Here is a 19,263-nt window from a genome sequence, read left to right as displayed (position 1 = left end):
ATCTCATGGTGTCAGAATTTTTTTTTAATAAACGTTGGCGTTTACCAGGCATTCTTAAGATTTTCAAAACTGCAGGAGGAAATTCTGAGTTCTTTAGTAAATGGAGATCATGTTGATTGTAGAAGGAGCCCTACCTAACCTGGTAGAAAAGCTCAGGCCTTATATACAGTAACCCTCGCCTCCAAATCCAGGATGTGGTGACCTCTTGCAGAAGACAAGAGCACAGACACACACAGAGGGCCCCAAGAGAATGTGGTGGTTGAGACAAACATGGGGTGTGTTCTGTAGAGTGTGTCCTCCCTAGAAGAGGGCATGTGTTGCGGTGAGACCTGGAGACCAACCTCCTGGTTGTGGGTGGGTATATTGGACAGCCACAACACCCGATTGGTAGGTTCCTCGTTGCTGGGTTTAATCTGGCCAATGGGGAGCTGTCTAAACAATGGGGAGCCAGTGTGGTGTAGTGGTTAAGAGCGGTAGTCTCCTAATCTGGGGAACCGGGTTCGCGTCTCGCCGCTCCTCCACATGCAGCTGCTGGGTGACCTTGGGCCAGTCACACTTCTGTGAAGTCTCTCAGCCCCACTCACCTCACAGAGTGTTTGTTGTGGGGGAGGAAGGGAAAGGAGAATGTTAGCCGCTTTGAGACTCCTTAAAGGGAGTGAAAGGCGGGATATCAAATCCAAACTCTTCTTCTTCTTCTTCTAAAAAACGGGCTGAGGGACCTATATATACCTATGCACATGACCCAGAGCTTCCTCTTTCGGCGCGTGCATTCGGAACACCCGCCCACCTCTCCCTACTTTTAGGGCTTGTTGCGCTTGTTGCATCTGTTGTCTGTCGTTGGGACAGGGGCACGGCAGGAATTTTCCCCACTTGGCTGATTGGCTGGTGCCATTTGGGTTTCGCTAACTGTGTATTAAATCGTCACAACTTGTAAGGTTGCGGATAGGCTCTGGCTCAGGTGATAGGGATGGGAGAACACTCTCTCCATCACTATGTGAAGGGTATTCCGTTAAAGGAATCCAGGGACTCATTGGTCTGGTCAACCCTTGAGAGAGGGTTGTGCCCGTGCCTGAGTCCAGGGGAGCATCTGGGGAGTGGACATAGTCCGTTCCCAGGCTTTCCACCCACCTCAGGTGTTCGCCTTTGGCTGACCTATGATAGAGCTCTGGGTCAGTGCTACCTGCAAGGGAGCTAGTCGAACCAGAGCCTATGCTCTGTTCTCTGGAACAATTGTTAAAATTTAAACAATTGGTGTTATTTTTAAGTTTTTTAATGTTTTCTTTAATTGGGTAAACTTTCAAGGTGCTTGAAAAAAATATTTTTAAGACTTGAAGCATGAGGCAAGGAGTGGAAGTAGCAGGAAGAGAAAGAGGAAATCTTTTTCGGGTTCAGAGGCATGTTTGTGTGTGTCGTTTTAAAACTGAAGGTGTGGAAAATATGACACCCCCCAGCAGAGAAATACCAGTTCCTGTCCATACATATGTGCCTATATGCCTAAGGATGCAGAAGGCTCTTCATTGCCTTTGTTACAGCTGTCTAAAGATGGCCTCTGTTGTTGTTTTAATCAGACGAGAATTACTCATTTGAAATTATTTTACCGTAGAGATGGACTGAGAAAAGGGGGCTGCGATGTATGGACTTAAGGCAAGTATTTTACAAAGAACCTTATTACTCTTTTAGCAGGAAAACAGAGCCCCAGGCCAATCATTTCCTTCAGCTCCTCGTGAAAACAGTGCTATAGTTCTGTCCAGCAAGACAGAAGCAGAAAAAGGCCACAATCTGAAGCTGCCTCTGACTTCAGCAGGTACAAATTTTGAATGCTAATTTTTTTTATATATAACAGAAACAAATTGATGAGGACAAAATTTTGACAAATGCTTGAATGAGACTTGGAGTGGGTAAATTGTTGTTGTTTAGTCGTTTAGTCGTGTCCGACTCTTCGTGACCCCAAGGACCAGAGCACGCCAGGCACTCCTGTCTCCCACTGCCTCCTGCAGCTTGGTCAAAATTATGTTGGTAGCTTTGAGAACACTATCCAACCATCTCATCCTCTGTCGTCCCCTTCTCCTTGTGCTCTACATCTTTCCCAACTTCAGGGTCTTTTCCAGGGAGTCTTCTCTTCTCATGAGGTGGCCAAAGTATTGGAGCCTCAGCTTCAGGATCTGTCCTTCCAGTGAGCACTCAGGGCTGATTTCCTTAAGAATGGATAGGTTTGATCTTCTTGTAGTCCATGGGACTCTCAAGAGTCTCCTCCAGCACCAGAATTCAAAAGCATCAATTCTTCGGCGATCAGCCTTCTTTATGGTCCAGCTCTCACTTCAATACATCACTACTGGGAAAACCATAGCTTTAACTATACGGGCCTTTGTTGGAAAGGTGATGTCTCTGCTTTTTAAGATGCTGTCTAGGTTTGTCATTGCTTTTCTCCCAAGAAGCAGGCGTCTTTTAATTTCGTGGCTGCTGTCACCATCTGCAGTGATCATGGAGCCCAAGAAAGTAAAATCTCTCACTGCCTCCATTTCTTCCCCTTCTATTTGCCAGGAGGTGATGGGACCAGTGGCCATGATCTTCGTTTTTTTGATGTTGAGCTTCAGACCATATTTTGTGCTCTCCTATTTCACCCTAATTAAAAGATTCTTTAATTTCTCCTCATTATCTGCCATCGAGGTTGTGTTATCTGTATATCTGAGGTTGTTGATATTTCTTAATTCCGGCTTGGGATTCATCCAGCCCAGCCTTTCGCATGATGAAATCTGCATATAAGTTAAATAACAGGGAGACAATATACAGCCTTGTCGTACACCTTTCACAATTTTGAACCAATCAGTTGTTCCATATCCAGTTCTAACTGTAGCTTCTTGTCCCACATAGAGATTTCTCAGGAGACAGATGTGGTGATCAGGCACTCCCATTTCTTTAAGAACTTGCTATAGTTTGCTGTGGTCGACACAGTCAGAGGCTTTTGCATGGTCAATAAAGCAGAAGTAGATGTTTTTCTGGAACTCTCTAGCTTTCTCCATAATCCAGCACATGTTTGCAATTTGGTCTCTGGTTCCTCTGCCCCTTCGAAATCCAGCTTGCACTTCTGGGAGTTCTCGGTCCACATACTTCTTAAGCCTGCCTTGTAGAATTTTAAGCATAAACTTGCTTGAATGAGACTTGGAGTGGGTAAATATATAAGCTATAAAATGGGGTGGGGGGGGACCCTGGTTCAAACCACATCTCAACTGTGAACTTACTTGCAGATCTCAGGCCAGCCTTTCAGTTTCCCACTCCAATTTGCACTACAGGGATAATAATAATAGTGGGTGGTGATGGGGGTTAAACCACAGAGCCTAGGGCTTGCCAATCAGAAGATCAGCGGTTCAAATCCCCGTGACAGGGTGAGCTCCCGTTGATTGGTCCCTGCTCCTGCCAACCTAGCAGTTTGAAAGCATGTCAAAGTGCAAGTAGATAAATAGGTACCGCTCCGGCGGGAAGGTAAACGGCGTTTGCGTGCGCTGCTCTGGTTCTCCAGAAGCAGCTTAGTCATGCTGGCCACATGACCCGGAAGCTGTACGCCGGCTCCCTTGGCTAGTAAAGCGAGATGAGCGCCGCAACCCCAGAGTCGTCTGCGACTGGACCTAACGGCCAAGGGTCCCTTTACCTTTACTGAGCTCACTGATGCAGGGACACTAATATTAAACTAGCCTCCTCTAACCCTGTGGTCTTCATATGTTTTTATTCTGTACCTCTCAGCAGCCATAACCAGCATTTTTGGGGAACTGCTTTAAACAGCATATTCTAAGAGATGGGGAGAATGAGGAAATGAGTTATTTATTACCTGCATGATGGTTAAGTTATGTGAATGCAGAGAAGAGAAGGCCAGGCCAGGAAAATACTGCCATCAGCTCTTGAAGTTGGTCCATCAATATTTTGTACAATTTGTTTGCTTTAGTATTTAAATCGTGAGCTGCTTTGGGTTCCTTGGCAGAATATATAGGTGCAATAAATAAATGAACACAATAATCAGTGTTTGATCTTTGTCTCCAAATCAGAAGCCTTGAAACATTTCAAAAACCAGCTAACAACGTATGAACAGCGGGAGATTAAGGAATATAGAGAGCTGTGGTTTCTTGGACTGGGAGCTAAAAAGATTGAAGGCTATCCTGATGCAGAGAACAACAGTTCCTATGATGATGATCATGGCTCCTACAAAAAGGTAAGTGCAGTATTGCTTTGGCATCCGTGACTGTGGAAACAATGCAGAACTATTGGTGTTCATCTTCTGTAAGAGCTGTCCAATGAGAGGAAGTGAAGAGTAATTTTCTCATTGCATTTAATAAATCCTGGCTCAGAAATATGAATATTGGGGACTCATAACGCTCACCTCAAATATGAGATGAGCATTTACAGCCCTATATTCTTCTTCAGCTTGGATTTTGATCTAAAATGAGAAGGAAGATTTTAATCTGAGCCAGAGTCTTTATTGTAATCCCTGCGTTCCTTCTACCCACGTGTCACTGGGTGATGAATGCATGGAACATGCACTTGTGTTTTGTTTACGGAGTCACAGAATCACAGAACTGTAGAGTTGGAAGGACCCCGAGAATCATCTAGTCCAAACCCCCTGCAATGCAGGAAACTCAGCTAAAGTATCCATGACAGATGGCCATCTAACCTCTGCTTAAAAACTTTCAAGAAAGGAGAGTCCACCAGCTCCCAAGGGGGTCTGTTCCACTGTCAAACAGCTCTTACCATCAGAAAATTCTTTCTGATGTTTTGTTGGAATTTACTTTGTTTAACTTGAAGCCATTGGTTCTAGGCCTACCCACCAGAGCAAGCTTGCTCCATCTTCCATGTGACAGCTCTTGAGATATTTGAAGATGGCTATTACATCTTCTCTCAACCTCCTCTTATCCAGGCTAAACATACCCAGTTCCCTCAACCGCTCCTCATACGGCTTGGGTTCTAGACCCTTGATCATCTTGCTCACCCTCCTCTGCACACATTCCAGCTTGTCAATATCCTTCTGAAATTCATAGAATCATAGAGTTGGAAGAGACCACAAGGGCCATCGAGTCCAACCCCCTGCCAAGCAGGAAACACCATCAGAGCACTCCTGACATATGGTTGTCAAGCCTCTGCTTAAAGACCTCCAAAGAAGGAGACTCCACCACACTCCTTGGCAGCACATTCCACTGTCGAACTGTCGAAATTGTAGTGCCAAAAACCTGACAAAGAATTCCAGGTGTGGCAGAAGAGAGAGGTACTATTTCTTCCCTTAATCTGCACACTAGACATCTGTTGATGCAGCCTAGAATCGTGTTCACTGCTGCATTGCACTGTTGATTCATGTTCAGCTTGTGATCTGCTAGGACCCTAGGTCCTTTTAGCACCAGAGATACAAGGACACGTACTACTTTTGCTTCCCACTTTTTGTCACCTTGTATAGGTCCTAAGTGATCATATCGCATACAGATATGAAATACTGGCTGTTATTGGGAAAGGATCATTTGGGCATGTTGTGAAGTGTTTGGACCACAAGACAGGTGAAAAAGTAGCAGTGAAGATAATAAGGAACAAAAAGAGGTACGGTATGTCAAAAGTTTTATAAACTTTATCAAGATACCACAATGTTAGATGTTAGTTGAATAGAAAGAATTTTTTTTATTTAATTGTGATTTGTTTTATTATTTTAGCAGAAGATGGGAGTGGTTTTAATCAGTGTTTAGCCAGAAAACCTGTACAATTTTTTCAGCTAACAAGAATTGAAGAAATTATTGTTACAGCTTTCTGACTAAACAAACAAAATTCATATTCAGGTTTTCAAAATTGTAAGTTGTTTTGAGGGCTGGTTTTGGTGTGAAAATCTTGGGGAGGTTTCTAACTGCTTGGCATGGTTAGAAGCCCCCTCTGGATTTTACACCAAACACATGATGAGGAACACGCATAGTGCACATGGGACAAGCCCTCCTGTGATCAGAGAAGTATAGAAACTGTTATGTACTGAAGTTCTCACCCTGGGCCAGCAGGGGGATACTGTAGATAGTTATGCAAATGAAGGATCGAAAGTGACGTTCAGTGATTGGATAGTTTTTATGCAAATGAAGGATCGAAAGTGACGTTCAGTGATTGGATAGTTTAGAAAGTTGCTACAGTAACGTTGTACTGGAGCTCTATATAAGCAGGCTGACTGTGCCCTTCAGTCAGTTCTGTTCTGGCCTCTGAATAAACAAGAGCTGTTTGAAGAACCGCTGTGTCGTCTGATATGTTCACCCACAACTTAACAGAAACGTCACATTCTGCTTTGTATTTTGTGTAGTGTGCCTGCACTAAGATTAATTTGCCTTAAGTGCTATTTTCAACAACACACGGGAATGATCTAGCTTCAGCTTGTGTAAAAAAATGAAAACCAAAACCCTTCTGTTGCACTTAGATTTCATAATCAAGCCTTGGTAGAAGTCAGCATCCTCAATGCTCTACGGCAAAAGGATGAAGACAATGCTCACAATGTCGTCCACATGAAAGAATATTTTTACTTCCGTAATCATTTCTGCATTTCCTTTGAACTGTTAGGGTAAGACAACTTTTCCTTATCTATAATAACAATTATGTATACCGTTGTGTATATTTATGCCCAAATTGGGGGCATGGGAGGGGAAGCAATCACTAAGTACAGTGGTACCTCGCAAGACGAATGCCTCGCAAGACCAAAAACGTGCAAGACGAAAGAGTTTTCCATTTTTTGAGTCGTTCCGCAAGACGAATTTCCCTATGGGCTTGCTTCGCAAGTCTTGTGAGTTCTTGCGAGTTTGTTTCCTTTTTCTTAAAGCCGCTAAGCTGCTAAGCCATTAATAGCCGCTAAGCTGCTAAGCCGCTAAGTCGTTAATAGCCGCTAAGCCGCTAAGCCGCTAATAGCCGCTAAGCCGCTAATAGCCGTGCTTCGCAAGACGAAAAAACCGCAAGATGAAGAGACTCGCGGAACGGATTAATTTCGTCTTGCGAGGCACCACTGTATTCACATTTCCATTCCAGAAGCATAGACATCTCTTTAAGCAGTATAATGGAGATCTGATCATTGCTCTGTATCAAGTTGCATATTGCGGATCCACTTACAATTTTTGAACGTATGAAACTGCCTTATATGGAGCCTGGTCATTCAAGCACCGTTCATTGTGCCAATCCTGAGGGAGTAGTCCATTGAATGTCCCTTGACCCATGGGTTCCATAGGGAATAGGCCCAAATGTGAGTCCCAGTTATTAGCAAGATTCATAATAGTGCAGTACCTTTGGCTTTAATTGAGGATTCCTATACACTTTCCCCAGGCAATACACTTTGGGGGGTTCTTTTGAGAGACACTGTAGATGCCCAGAGTTCAGCCTGGTCTCAGTGTCTTTGGTAGGCTGGGGCTAGGGCCTCACTAGCTTCTGAGCAGCCTGGCCTGAGGCATATCCCGTCGCTGAAACAGGTTCTCACCATCTTTGGCATTTCCAGTCGCTCCTGGTAAATCATGCAAAATTTATTTCCAGAGTCTAAAAAACAATCTAATTCCCCACCTGTCCCTCTTCTTTTTGTGTAGACTGGAATGCATGTATTATGAGCACTTAAAATATTTAGAAACTCCAACTTTTATATCTCTAAAATGAATACACACAAGATAATGATTTGAAGTTTATACTGGAGGTTTTTAAGCAGAGGTTCGATGGCCATCTGACATAGGTCCTTTTGTCGGGATTCCTGCATTTCACTAGATACCCTTCGGGTCCCTCCCAGCTCCACATTTCTACGGTTCTATTCTTTTAAATAACCATAATGAAAGATGGTGGTTTTCTGTCATCTGAGAACCCAAGCTGTTCTGGTATGGTTTGCTTTGGTATGGTAGAACTAATTTCCTATCGGGAAGATATTTATGGTGTTCCAGTGTTGTATCCCTTGGAAGTGATCTTTTTTGATGAAACTTTCAAAGTACCGTATTTTTCGCCCTATAGGACGCACCAGCCCATAGGACGCACCAGCCCATAGGACGCACCTAGGTTTTTTGGGGGGAAATAAAGGGATGCCCGAGCTTTCCCCGACCACAGCCCCCAGAACAGGCTGCTATCCGCAAGCCTAGGGAGCCCGGTGGGAAGTCCCGCCGGGCTCCCCAGGCTTGCGGATATCTGTCCCCCGAGCTTGTGGGGCTGGCGTTGGGGAGAAGGACACCTGCGCGAAGCACGGTGCGCCCTCCGGAGTGCGCCCCGTGCTTCGGGCTTCAGGCTGCTGCCCGCAAGCCTTGCGAGCCTGCGGGAACTCCCACCAGGCTTGCAAGGCATTCGGATAGCTTCCTGAAGCCTGGAGAGCGAGAGGGGTCGGTGCGCACCAACCCCTCTCGCTCTCCAGGCTTCAGCGAAAGCCTGCATTCACCACATAGGACGCACACACATTTCCCCTTCATTTTTGGAGGGGGAAAAGTGCCTCCTATAGGGCGAAAAATACGGTATTTACAGCCATGGGCTCCTTTGGAAGGAAGATCAGGGTGAAAATTTAATAAATAAATAATACAAAAATCAGAAGTCATTAAGGGGACCTATCCAGGCATTTGAGCAGCTTTAATGCATGGTAACTGCCCATTTCAGTTTTTACTCCATTCATCATTAGCTTCTGTGCTTCATTGATCACAGTGCTCAGCAACTGCCATTAGAGAAACTATTATGAGGTAACTAGATAGCCATACTTTTTCTCTGAAGGATGTAAATATTCTGACATGGTCTTGGACTTTAAGTGCCTTGTGTTCAGATTTTATCCTTTCAGTCAGAAGTAGAATAAAGGACTATATATTTCCTGCCGTTTAAAATTGTTCACAGTATAATGTGTAATTTTTCCCCCTTCTCATCCCGCAGTATAAATTTGTATGAACTAATCAAGAAAAATAATTTCCAAGGTTTTACACTGGGTTTGATTCGTAGATTCACCCTCTGTATATTAAGATGCTTACAGTTGTTGTACACAGAAAAGATTATTCACTGTGATCTAAAGCCTGTAAGTACAGCCATTTTTATATATCATTGCAGATTTTGTGTAATGAAGCATAGTCCAAGTCTTTAAAGGTAAAGGGACCCCTGACAGTTAAGTCCAGTCACGAACGACTCTGGCATTGCGGCACTCATCTCGCTTTACAGGTCGAGGGAGCCGGCGTTTGTCTGCTTCCGCAGACAGTTTTTCCGGGTCATGAGGCGAACCAGAGCAGCGCACAAAAATGCTGTTTACCTTCCCGCCGCAGCGATACCTATTTATCTACTTGCACTGTGTGCTTTCGAACTGCTAGGTTGGCAGGAGCTGGTGACTGAGCAATGGGAGCTCACCCCGTCGTGGGGATTCGAACCGCCAACCTTCCGATCAGCAAGTCCAAGCGGCACAGTGGTTTAAACCACAGCACCACCCGTGCCCCTCTAGTCCAAGTCTTTAGACAAGACTAAAGATTATTGTTCCCAAAATTGCATAACATTATTTTTCTCTCCCTCACTTGAGATCTTCTGGGCCCCTTGTCAGTGGCTAATTTTTAACTCTCATGCACATTATGGATTGTTATTTACACCAAGGAGTAGAAAAATATATAAACATTTCCCCCCCCCCTTAAACTGTGTTGTTTCATATTCTGTGTCTTACATGAGTAGAATGTGTCCTTTTATTTACAATGCATCTCTGGGTTATTTGTGGGGCCTGCCTGGTGTTTTTACATGAGTAGAATGTTTGCTTTTATTTAGAATGTATCTCTGGGTTATTTGTGGGGCATAGGAATTTGTTCATACCCCCCCAAAAAAAAAATAGTCCAGCCCCCCACAAGGTCTGAGGGACAGTGGACCGGCCCCCTGCTGAAAAAGTTTGCTGACCCCTAACCTAGCCCCTTTGAATGCTTGGCTCAGAAGGGCAGAGACCAGGTCAGAGAAGGGTGGGTTAGTTAGCCACTACTGCAAAATGGAGGTTAAGTCTATGGCATTTCAGTACCCCCCCCCCCCGTGTGTGTGTGTGTGTGTGTGTGTGTGTGTATTTCTGTGTAATGAGTTCATTTCAATGAATGGGGTCAGTTAGGTCCTAACAAAATGGGACATTATGTGTGTATTTGCATTTAACATGCACTTAAAAAAAAATGCAAATAGGTGCTAGGGGTGATAACTGCTGCAAGTAGCAAAGGGGAGTTTATCTTTATCTTCTTGATTTCTATCCTGGCAAAAATAATTGTTCCTCTGAACTGCTATTTGCATTGGAAGGAAAACTCCCATTGTCACTATTTAATGTTATGTCTAGCTTGACTAGATCTCATTGGGTGGATGCGGGTCTACCCAGGGGACGCGGGTAGCACTGTGGGTTAAACCACAGAGCCTAGGACTTGCTGATCAGAAGGTCAGTGGTTCGAATCCTCGTGACAGGGTGAGCTCCCATTGCTCGGTCCCTGCTCCTGCCCACCTAGCAGTTTGAAAGCACGTTAAAGTGCAAGTAGATAAATAGGTACCGCTCCGGCGGGAAGGTAAACGGTGTTTCCGTGCGCTGCTCTGGTTTGCCAGAAGCGGCTTAGTCATGCTGGCCACATGACCAGCTGTACGCCGGCTCCCTCGACCAATAAAGCAAGATGAGCGCCGCACCCCAGAGTCGGTCACGACTGGACCTAATGGTCAGGGGTCCCTTTACCTTTTACCTAGCTTGACTACACCTCATTGAAAGTAAAAGGAAGTGATGAAATCCTGAGGTATAGATGACTCTCATATGGTTAAGCGTTCAACATCACAATAGCTGTTTTATGTTGATGGAGCAGCGATGTTTGGAAAGCTTTAACCATTCAGAGAATCTTCCAAATGACCAAATATATACACCAAAGGATTAGTTTATGTTAGAGATATGATGCTTATTTCAGTTTCCTCTAGTACAGGCTCCTGATTAAGGCCTGTTTTCTATGAGACACTGTCTATATTAAAAGTACTTTCCCTTGTAATTGGTCTGCTGCCACCCTTAGCCTGGCTTAAATGTGTCATTCGGTGTATTAAAAAAATGTATATTTGTTCATGCAGGGTTCTATATGCTCAATGTTAGAGAACTGAGATCTGAAGTTGGTGGCAATGACCCCCATCAAGGAAGGCTTTTCTAATTCCTTCCCAGATTGGCCGAGCAGGTTTATGTGGCCCCTCTACAGTAATGCAGCAGTTGATTCCCTTTCTGGGGCTAATTTTCATGGCTCTTATGGAACATGATAAAGTCTCAGGGAGGCATGTTCTCAGTGTGGCTGACTAATCTGCCCTTCTCTGACCTGGTCTCTGCCCTTTTGAGTGAAGCATTCAAAGGTGCCAGGGCAGGGGTCAGCAAACTTTTTCAATAGGGGGCCGGTCCACTGTCCCTCAGACCTTGTGGGGGGCCGGACTACGGTATATTTTTTGGGGGGGTGGGAATGAACAAATTCCTATGCCCCACAAATACAGTAACCCAGAGATGCATTCTAAATAAAAACACACATTCTACTCATGTAAAAACACGCTGATTCCCGGACCGTCTGCAGGTTGGATTTAGAAGGCGATTGGGCCGGATCCAGCCCCCGGGCTTTAATTTGCCTACCCATGTGCTAGGGAATGGTCAATACTTCTGCAAAATGGCAACCTATAATTTATAAGCATTGTTTGAGTTCTTGCTGATATATCAGCAAATGAATGACCTTTGCGTTCCTATATGAGCACTCCATCCACAAAATAAGTCACACCTAAAAGAGGAGGTCAAAGATGCTGGCATTTCTCACCAGACACCACCATATATTTGCAGGCTGGTTGTTTTTCCTCTGTAAAAATGTTTTTGCTATTAGTCTGCTAACCTGATAGATGTGTGTTGATATTTTCTCTCCCCCTTCTTTGCTTTCCCCCATTTTAGGAGAACATATTAATAAACCAACCCCAACCTGGGCAGGTTTCATTTAAAGTTATCGACTTTGGATCAAGCTGCTATGAACACCAAAGAGGTTTGCAGAAAAGTCAAGTAGATGTAATTTTCTTTATTAGATTTCTTAATTTTTGATTTATTTACTTATGTACTTCATATTCCACATCTTCAGTATAAATTTATAATCCTGGGGCAGCTCATAAGGGAGTAAGAAACAAAGGCACAATGAATTTTTAAAATCGTTTTTCAAAGTAAAAAGGGAAATCAACACTGGCCTCTGTCCCTCTTTCCTTCCCTCCCTCCTCTGATGCCCTTTCACATCTCTGTCCCACATTGGCTTGCATGGCTGTTTGTTGCAGCAGCCCTGGCTATAAGTTTCTCAGCTGAATGGTGCCTCTGGGGCTGCCCGGGGGGCAGAGAGTGCCGGGAGCGGAGGCGGCCTTGGAGTAAGCAAGCAAGCCAGTGGGCGAGGGTGCCCAGCCAGCCAGTCCGCCAGTCCTTGCAGTTGGGAATGGACAAACTAGTGGGATACCTGGCAAGCAGGTGTTCCGCTAGCCTTTCTTGTGCTTACTGTGTGCAGAGCCTGCCTGGGAGCTGAGTTGGGTGTCAAGACCCTGAGACCACCCCCTCGTTGATGAATAAGACACAAGGACACAGATATTAGGTTAATGTTATTGGGCAAATTTAGGCCACAACTTTATTGGTTACAGAATGTGAGTGGTATTGGCTTAGGCATTGGAATTGACCCGACTATATCTGACTCCTGCCTGTCATGCAGGGAGTCCAGTAAGGGTCAATCACCAGTAGGGGGAGCCCCGTCGATGCAAACCAACTCGAGCTCCCCTTAGGTTCCCGATGGGGTCATGGCATGGCCCTAGCCCAGTCCTGGACTTTGGACAAGATCCACCCCCCCGGATTCCTTTAACGGAATACCCTTAAGCTTGGAGGGGCAGGTGATGGCCACACCTCCCCTCCCCCAGAGCCAGTGTGGTGTAGTTGTTAAGAGCGGTAGACTCGTAATCTGGTGAACCGGGTTCGCTTCCCCGCTCCTCCACATGCAGCTGCTGGGTGACCTTGGGCTAGTCACACTTCTCTGAAGACTCTCAGCCCCACTCACCTCACAGAGTGTTTGTTGTGGGGGAGGAAGGGAAAGGAGATTGTTAGCCACTTTGAGATAAAGTGGGATATCAAATCCAAACTCTTCTTCAAACCAATGCCTAACTGCCACACGAGCCCAAGACTCGCCACCAAATACTCTCGCACCTGCAACCAATCCTTCACGCACTCTCCAATCCGGCTCACGCCTCAGTTCAAATGTGGGCCGGCCACGCCCCCCCCAGCCAGCGAATTGGCTGGCAGACAAATGACATGGCTGGGAACCTCTGGGGGACACGGGACTTTGTCCCCTGCCCCTGGAGGGGAGTGAGTGGTCACGTGGTCCACCGCAACTCCTCCCCACTGGGAAGCGGAGCAGATTTCCTGGTGCTGAAGGGGAGTTTTTCCACCATGCAGGCCAGGCAGCGCCCATGGCTGCCTCCCCAGGTGAGTAAGATGCTGGCCTCATGTTCACCTTTGGCCAGTGTCTGTTGGGCCTGAGGCTGGGGGCATCCTCTTCCCAAACTCCTGGGGGGCATCGTGAGGAGGTACCTCTCTTTGGGGTGAATGGGGCAGCTCAGAGACCAGGGTCGGTGGTGGCTGCTGCCCAGAGGACTCCCAGAGAGAGGGGAGAAGAGGCTGAGGGAACACTCCATAAGGGAGGGTGTTCAAAAAGGAGAGGCTGCCAGCTCTGCAGTCAAGGGGCTCCTGAGCCCCACAGGGGCGCCGCAGAAAGAATGTAGTTGGTCAAGTGAACCATGGACCCAAAAAGGCTGAAAACCTGTGAGCTAGAATATCAACTTTTGCTATATTGATAGTTCAACACACTGTCTTCTAGAAACATACGGTACATATAAATAAATAGACTGCAGAAAGAATGTAGTTGGTCAAGGGAGCCTTGGACTCAAATTGGTTGGAAACCTCTGGTCAAGACCAAAATGATGGGACTTAAGATAAGGAGCTCAGGGACTTGCATCGAGGAGAGGATTGGTGGCAATGGAAGAGGAGATAATTTACACGTCCAATGTTTTTTTCCTGCCTTTTTATTCCAGTGTATACGTATGTCCAGAGTCGATTTTATCGTTCCCCAGAAGTGATTCTTGGTCACCCCTATGCAACCCCTATTGACATGTGGAGCTTAGGGTGCATTATGGCTGAACTCTACACAGGGTACCCACTTTTTCCTGGGGAGAATGAAGTGGAGCAGCTTGCATGCATTATGGAGGTAACTTCTGATTTTAATATTAGCAGGTGTTGCAGAAACAACCCAGGCTCTAAAGAACAAGTTTAGCTATACACAGGAACTTACGTATGCTCACAAAGGGGATTTCTTTCTTTCTTGCAACATCGCAAGTAGTTTTTGAAACTCCTCTAAGATTTGTCACATAAAGTTCCACTTTATTCCTTACTAGTTCGGCTTCATCTGGAAAACTGTGCACTTTTAGATGGATATGTAGATGTTGGGAGTGTTCAGAGCAGGACAACAAATATGGAAGGTTGAAAGAAGGTTGGGCTGATTTCTCCTGGAGAAGACAAGGCTGAGGTGATAGCATTCTTCAGATATCTGAAAGGGTTTTGCATGGAAAACAGCAAGGACTTGTCCCCTGCTACTCCAGAAGGCAAGATTAGGTCTAGTGGACTTAAGGTACAAGAGGGTAGATCTCAGTTGACTATCAGGAGAAACTTCTTGAAGGTAACAGCATTTGGCAATGGGAACAATTATCTTGAGAGGTCCTGCAGTCTCTCTAAATGGAGGTTTTTGGTGGTTGGACAGCCATCTGTGAGAGATGCTCTTGGGGTTTCCTGCAAAAAGCCAGGGGGTGGGACAATGGGTCCTCCAACTGCGAATTAGATGCCATGCAGAGGTTTAATCTTCCAGAGACACAACCCCATGGAAGTGTGTTCATAGTTCATACCCTCTCCAACAATCCCACCCCCCATACTCTCAACCCACCTTCCATGCTCCAAGTCATGAATGTCCTTCCAGGCGTACATATCCTTTACATGTAACGCTACTCCTCCTCCTTTCTGTTTGATCCATGCCTTTTGAACAGGTTCTCACCCTCATCTCACCAGGTTTCAGTCATGCTTGTTCACATGAAATGAAGGCATCTCTTTGATTACCTGTGAATTTTATCCGTGCTCCTCTTTTAAAGTCTGAGGAATTCAATGTGCCAAACAAAAATTATGTCTACCACAAACATTTTAAACACAAATTAGCTAGCGTATGTCTCCGAAGATGCACACACACAATTGTTTTCTGTACAAAATACGTCCTTATGAAATAAAATGTTGCATTTCAGAAATGACTTGCATACAAGTGGCATTACACTGGCATTAGAGTGCCTGTAAAATGTTTAATATCCCCACAGGAACTCATACAACCCAGAACACAAAGACCAAAATACCACCTAGTGAGGGGAAATTGAAATGTGGGATAATAACACAGACCTGTTGGGTGTTTCAGTGATTACAAGAAGATTATGTGTGTGAAGTGATTTAAACACTCTACCTTCCAAGTAATAAAAGCCCCTTTCTGGCATGCAACAGGCCCATAGAGTTGACCCAGAAAAAGGAGGGCAGCACTCCTTGTGAAGAACATGAAGTTCAAAAAGTACCATTTAACAGATACTCTCTCGTTTGATTATAAAAGTCAGTTTCTAAATTGATTTAGATGTACAGAGATTTTATTAGTTCCAGCCCAGTTTTTTTAAGATAGTTTTGAACTTTATTTCCGTCTCCTGATACGTTAGTTCTCCCTCCCAGTTTTGTGCCAGGCATAACTTTCATTTTTAGGCGTTGATAACAGTGTTGAGGAGTATCGGATCCAGTACAGGTAGAAACCACCAGTTAGGTTGGAACCATTGATGAGTTCCTCAGAACATTTATTTTTACTGTTTGTGGTAGTTTCCCCCTCTTTTCAACTGACTCTGCGGTAGAATAAAAAAGAGCTCAGCCATTATATCAACATGTCCTTCATGTTAAAGGTGTAAGACCATTAATTTGTTATATACGTACTTAACAGAGATGCTCTTCAGGCTGACATTTTGTGTGTGTTAAAGATACTAGGTCTTCCACCAGCTGATTTCATTCAGAGCGCATCAAGAAGACGAACGTTCTTTGGTAAGTCCCTTTTTGTTATTGACTTACTCGCATAGTGCCCATCATTATGGTGGATAGGGCATTTGTGGAAGAAAGACCTTCATATTGTATGGTGCTTTGTGCAAGAGGGATCACAATGCATATTTATTTGCTCTAGATACACACCCCAGCCTCTGAGTGGCGGAGATTTCAAGGGTGCTAGCACACGCCTTCGGTTTCATTTCCTTGGAATTAAGAGCAGTGCAGACTAGGGATTGGTCTTGCAGCTTGTCTACATTCATTTAGTGCTCGTTCTTATCACACCATCTGAGTTTGGGCTGACGCTTAGCCTGCTTTTGCAGTTTGGGCTCGGACTATAGTGGGCATGTTGACTCTGTTGCCACGCTTTAGTCTGTCAAGCCGAAAAATATCAAGCTATAGCTTGAAAATGTTGCAGCTGGTGTCAACTCTAATGCAAATTATCTGCCCATGTAGCACACAGAAATGGCACAGAGAAGAAGAATGGTGTTTGTTTTTAAACTTTCTATATTATATGTTCCATAATACTATGTGCAGTTGCTTTAATTAAGTCAGTTTATAAATTAATGCCCCTTCCACAAATTAAATAGTATTTATTTGCTGTCTCTCCATTTGAGAGTCTGCATTATTATCCACACATACACAAACCCTGCTCCAGCCCCCCTTCACTTCAACCAGCAATCTCACCCCTGGATTATTTTTTTGCCTTCATGACACAAACATCTAAACAGTATTCATTTACAGTTCAACTCAGCATTTTCTTCTTGGATGGGACTACCTAAAATACCTTCCTCATTTCCCTCAAGGATGGATGTTTAATCTTTTAATTGTTGCTGTATTTGCCAGAGTTATCCAGGTATTTTATCTTACAATAAAATAAAATTAGTATTTTGCTACTAATTTCGTGGGGTTTCCAAAACAAGGTCCGCCATTTCCAATAAAAGCCATGTCCTAGTATTGGAACACAAATTTCCCACAGAAAACCAGTTGCTCCCTTCCTATTCTAGTGCATTTCCAGGTTGAATTCAAAGTACCTCTGAAGTCTTACTGCACCCAGGAGCCCAGGGAATCAGAAGAACTGCCTGCTCCCATATAAACGTGCCTGCCCTCTAAGATCTCCCCAGGCTCTACTCCAGGTGCCCCCTTCAAGCGTTACATGGGCTGGGGATCAAGCATTTCTGTGTTGGCCTTGTGGATTGTGGAATAGGCCTCCCAGAAATATAATTTATTTTATCTTTAGGCACCAAGTTACTCTCTCGTGCTTTTGGAAAGCAATAATAAAGTATCTATTGCTAGTTTACTGTTGCACTGAATTTCCTTTGTCGTAATACATTTAGACGGATGGTTGGGATTAAAAAAAAATTTTTTGTGTGGATTTGAATGTAATTGTTTTATTCTGAATTGTAAATCACCTTGAAGAGATGGAAAGGTGAGATGAGTTTTAAGTATTTATTCATTTGCTTGTTGCAGCTTTTGGCTGCAATACATAAATATTCAAGCACTAAATCGTTAATCTCTGAGAGATTTTTCTGCGAGTGAAAATTACTGGTTTTGTGAACAACACTGGCACTCTTCTGGATCAGAGATGCAAACTGTTAGTCTAAAAGTCAGGTTCTGTGCTGCCAAAATCTTCCCAGGTCTCTGATGGTTCTTCTAATCTTTTAATCAAGGTGGGTTTTAAGTTTACCCACAGAGCAAAAAGCTTCATGTAAGCTCTGCACTGTAAGGTATTTTTCTGTACATGTGAATTAAGCAAAGTCGCACCTGGGGTCATTTGCTACATTGCTAGGAATTCCTGTCTCCTAACGGCACCACATTTGTTATGGTGTCTGACCATAAAAATAAGGAATCGGTTTTTATGGCAAAATGCACTTCCAATTGAATAGGGTGGATCCCAACATTACAGCGCTGGACATCCCTGTTCTAAATAAATATTATCTGGGCAGACTTAAGTCTTCTGTGGACTTACCCTTCCAGCATCAAAACTTTAAATATTATGCAAATGTCTATACAGTTTTAAAATGTTGCTTTTCTGTTTTAAAGATTCCAGCGGTACTCCAAAGAATCTTACAAATAGTAGGGGGAGAATAAGAAACCCGAACACAAGGGAACTGAGCGCTGTATTGAAAACATACGATGGTGCATTTCTGGATTTTCTGAAAAAGTGCCTTGTGTAAGATACCTTTCATTTGTTTTGCCCATTGCATATATAGGCTCTTAAATCCTGCTTTTCTGTCCTTAAGTGTTGGTTAAATGTCTGGAGCTCAGTTATGGTAGCAATGTTTATTTTGATCTGCTAATTCCCCATATTGCCAGAGTATGTAATGAAAATGTTTTGCGGAAGGAAGCAGCGTATTTCACACAGCACTCCAGGAGTTCTTTGGAAGTTTGTCAGAGGTTTCTCAGTTAGTATATCAGTCATGGTGAACAAACTTTGCGTGGACAGGCGGAGTCCCCAGATCCCACACGGTCCCCCCGTCATGTGGAATAATGACTCAAGACAACGTGCTATGGGATTAAATTGGCCACAACTTTATTAAATTTCAAATGTGGGTAGACCTTGGCTCAGGCATTGGGCGTTCTCCCTCCCCAGTCCCCAGCTGGGGACCTAGGGAGCATCAGGGTTATCCAGTGTGTGTGTGGGGGATGGGCCGGCTCTGGAGAACATATGTTCAAGCAGAGATAGCCACCCCCGTTACGCCGCCGCCGCAGGGGAGGGCAATGACGACCTTTCGCCGTACAGTCAAAGCCTCCCTTCAGAAACCCCTTTAACGGGGAACCCTGGTATCGCCGCCGCAAAGAGGAAGATGGCCTAAAGGATTCCGCCCAAGGCCTGATACCGCCAAAGTTGTGACGTTTTGCTATGGGAAAGGCAAAACCCGCCAATGCAGGGAAATTCCTTTCCGGCCCTTTAACAGCGACCTTAACGTAGCAGCGCCCGCATACCTGTGAAGAAAAGTTAACCTGCAAAATAAGACATTAACTGAGGGTGGGTAGGGCGGGAGAAGCTCTGGAGCCAAGTGAGGATTCCCAGGTAAGATCCTCCCTCTATTGTGGGGGCAGGTAATCCCTCCCCTACCTGGCCTGGTCTCCTTGGCAACGCTTCCCCCAGGTGGGATTGGACAACTGACTCAGGTAGGCGGAGACCTCCAGGTATCCCACCTGAGGGA

At 44.7% G+C, this 19,263-nt stretch overlaps 1 protein-coding gene across 3 annotated transcripts in view; it reads left to right on the top strand.

Moving 5' to 3' along the window:
- Window positions 1-19,263, top strand: part of DYRK4 (dual specificity tyrosine phosphorylation regulated kinase 4) — a 43,268-nt gene that overhangs the window by 18,673 nt on the left and 5,332 nt on the right. For 2 of the 3 annotated variants that reach the window (XM_081860947.1, XM_081860949.1), the window contains 9 exons: window positions 1,681-1,804; window positions 4,038-4,201; window positions 5,435-5,571; window positions 6,419-6,559; window positions 8,863-9,001; window positions 11,870-11,957; window positions 14,026-14,198; window positions 16,036-16,096; window positions 18,137-18,266. In XM_081860947.1, the coding sequence (XP_081717073.1) occupies window positions 1,681-1,804; window positions 4,038-4,201; window positions 5,435-5,571; window positions 6,419-6,559; window positions 8,863-9,001; window positions 11,870-11,957; window positions 14,026-14,198; window positions 16,036-16,096; window positions 18,137-18,266 (1,157 nt within the window). The remainder of the gene's footprint in view (window positions 1-1,680; window positions 1,805-4,037; window positions 4,202-5,434; window positions 5,572-6,418; window positions 6,560-8,862; window positions 9,002-11,869; window positions 11,958-14,025; window positions 14,199-16,035; window positions 16,097-18,136; window positions 18,267-19,263) is intronic. The other variant, XM_081860948.1, reaches the window with a different exon arrangement.

Source organism: Podarcis erhardii (genome assembly GCF_964252035.2).
Source record: "Podarcis erhardii genome assembly, chromosome: 5".
In the NCBI taxonomy this organism is placed as follows: domain Eukaryota; kingdom Metazoa; phylum Chordata; class Lepidosauria; order Squamata; family Lacertidae; genus Podarcis; species Podarcis erhardii.
Note: the sequence above shows the minus strand (reverse complement) of the source record. Positions and strands in the feature narration are given on the sequence as shown.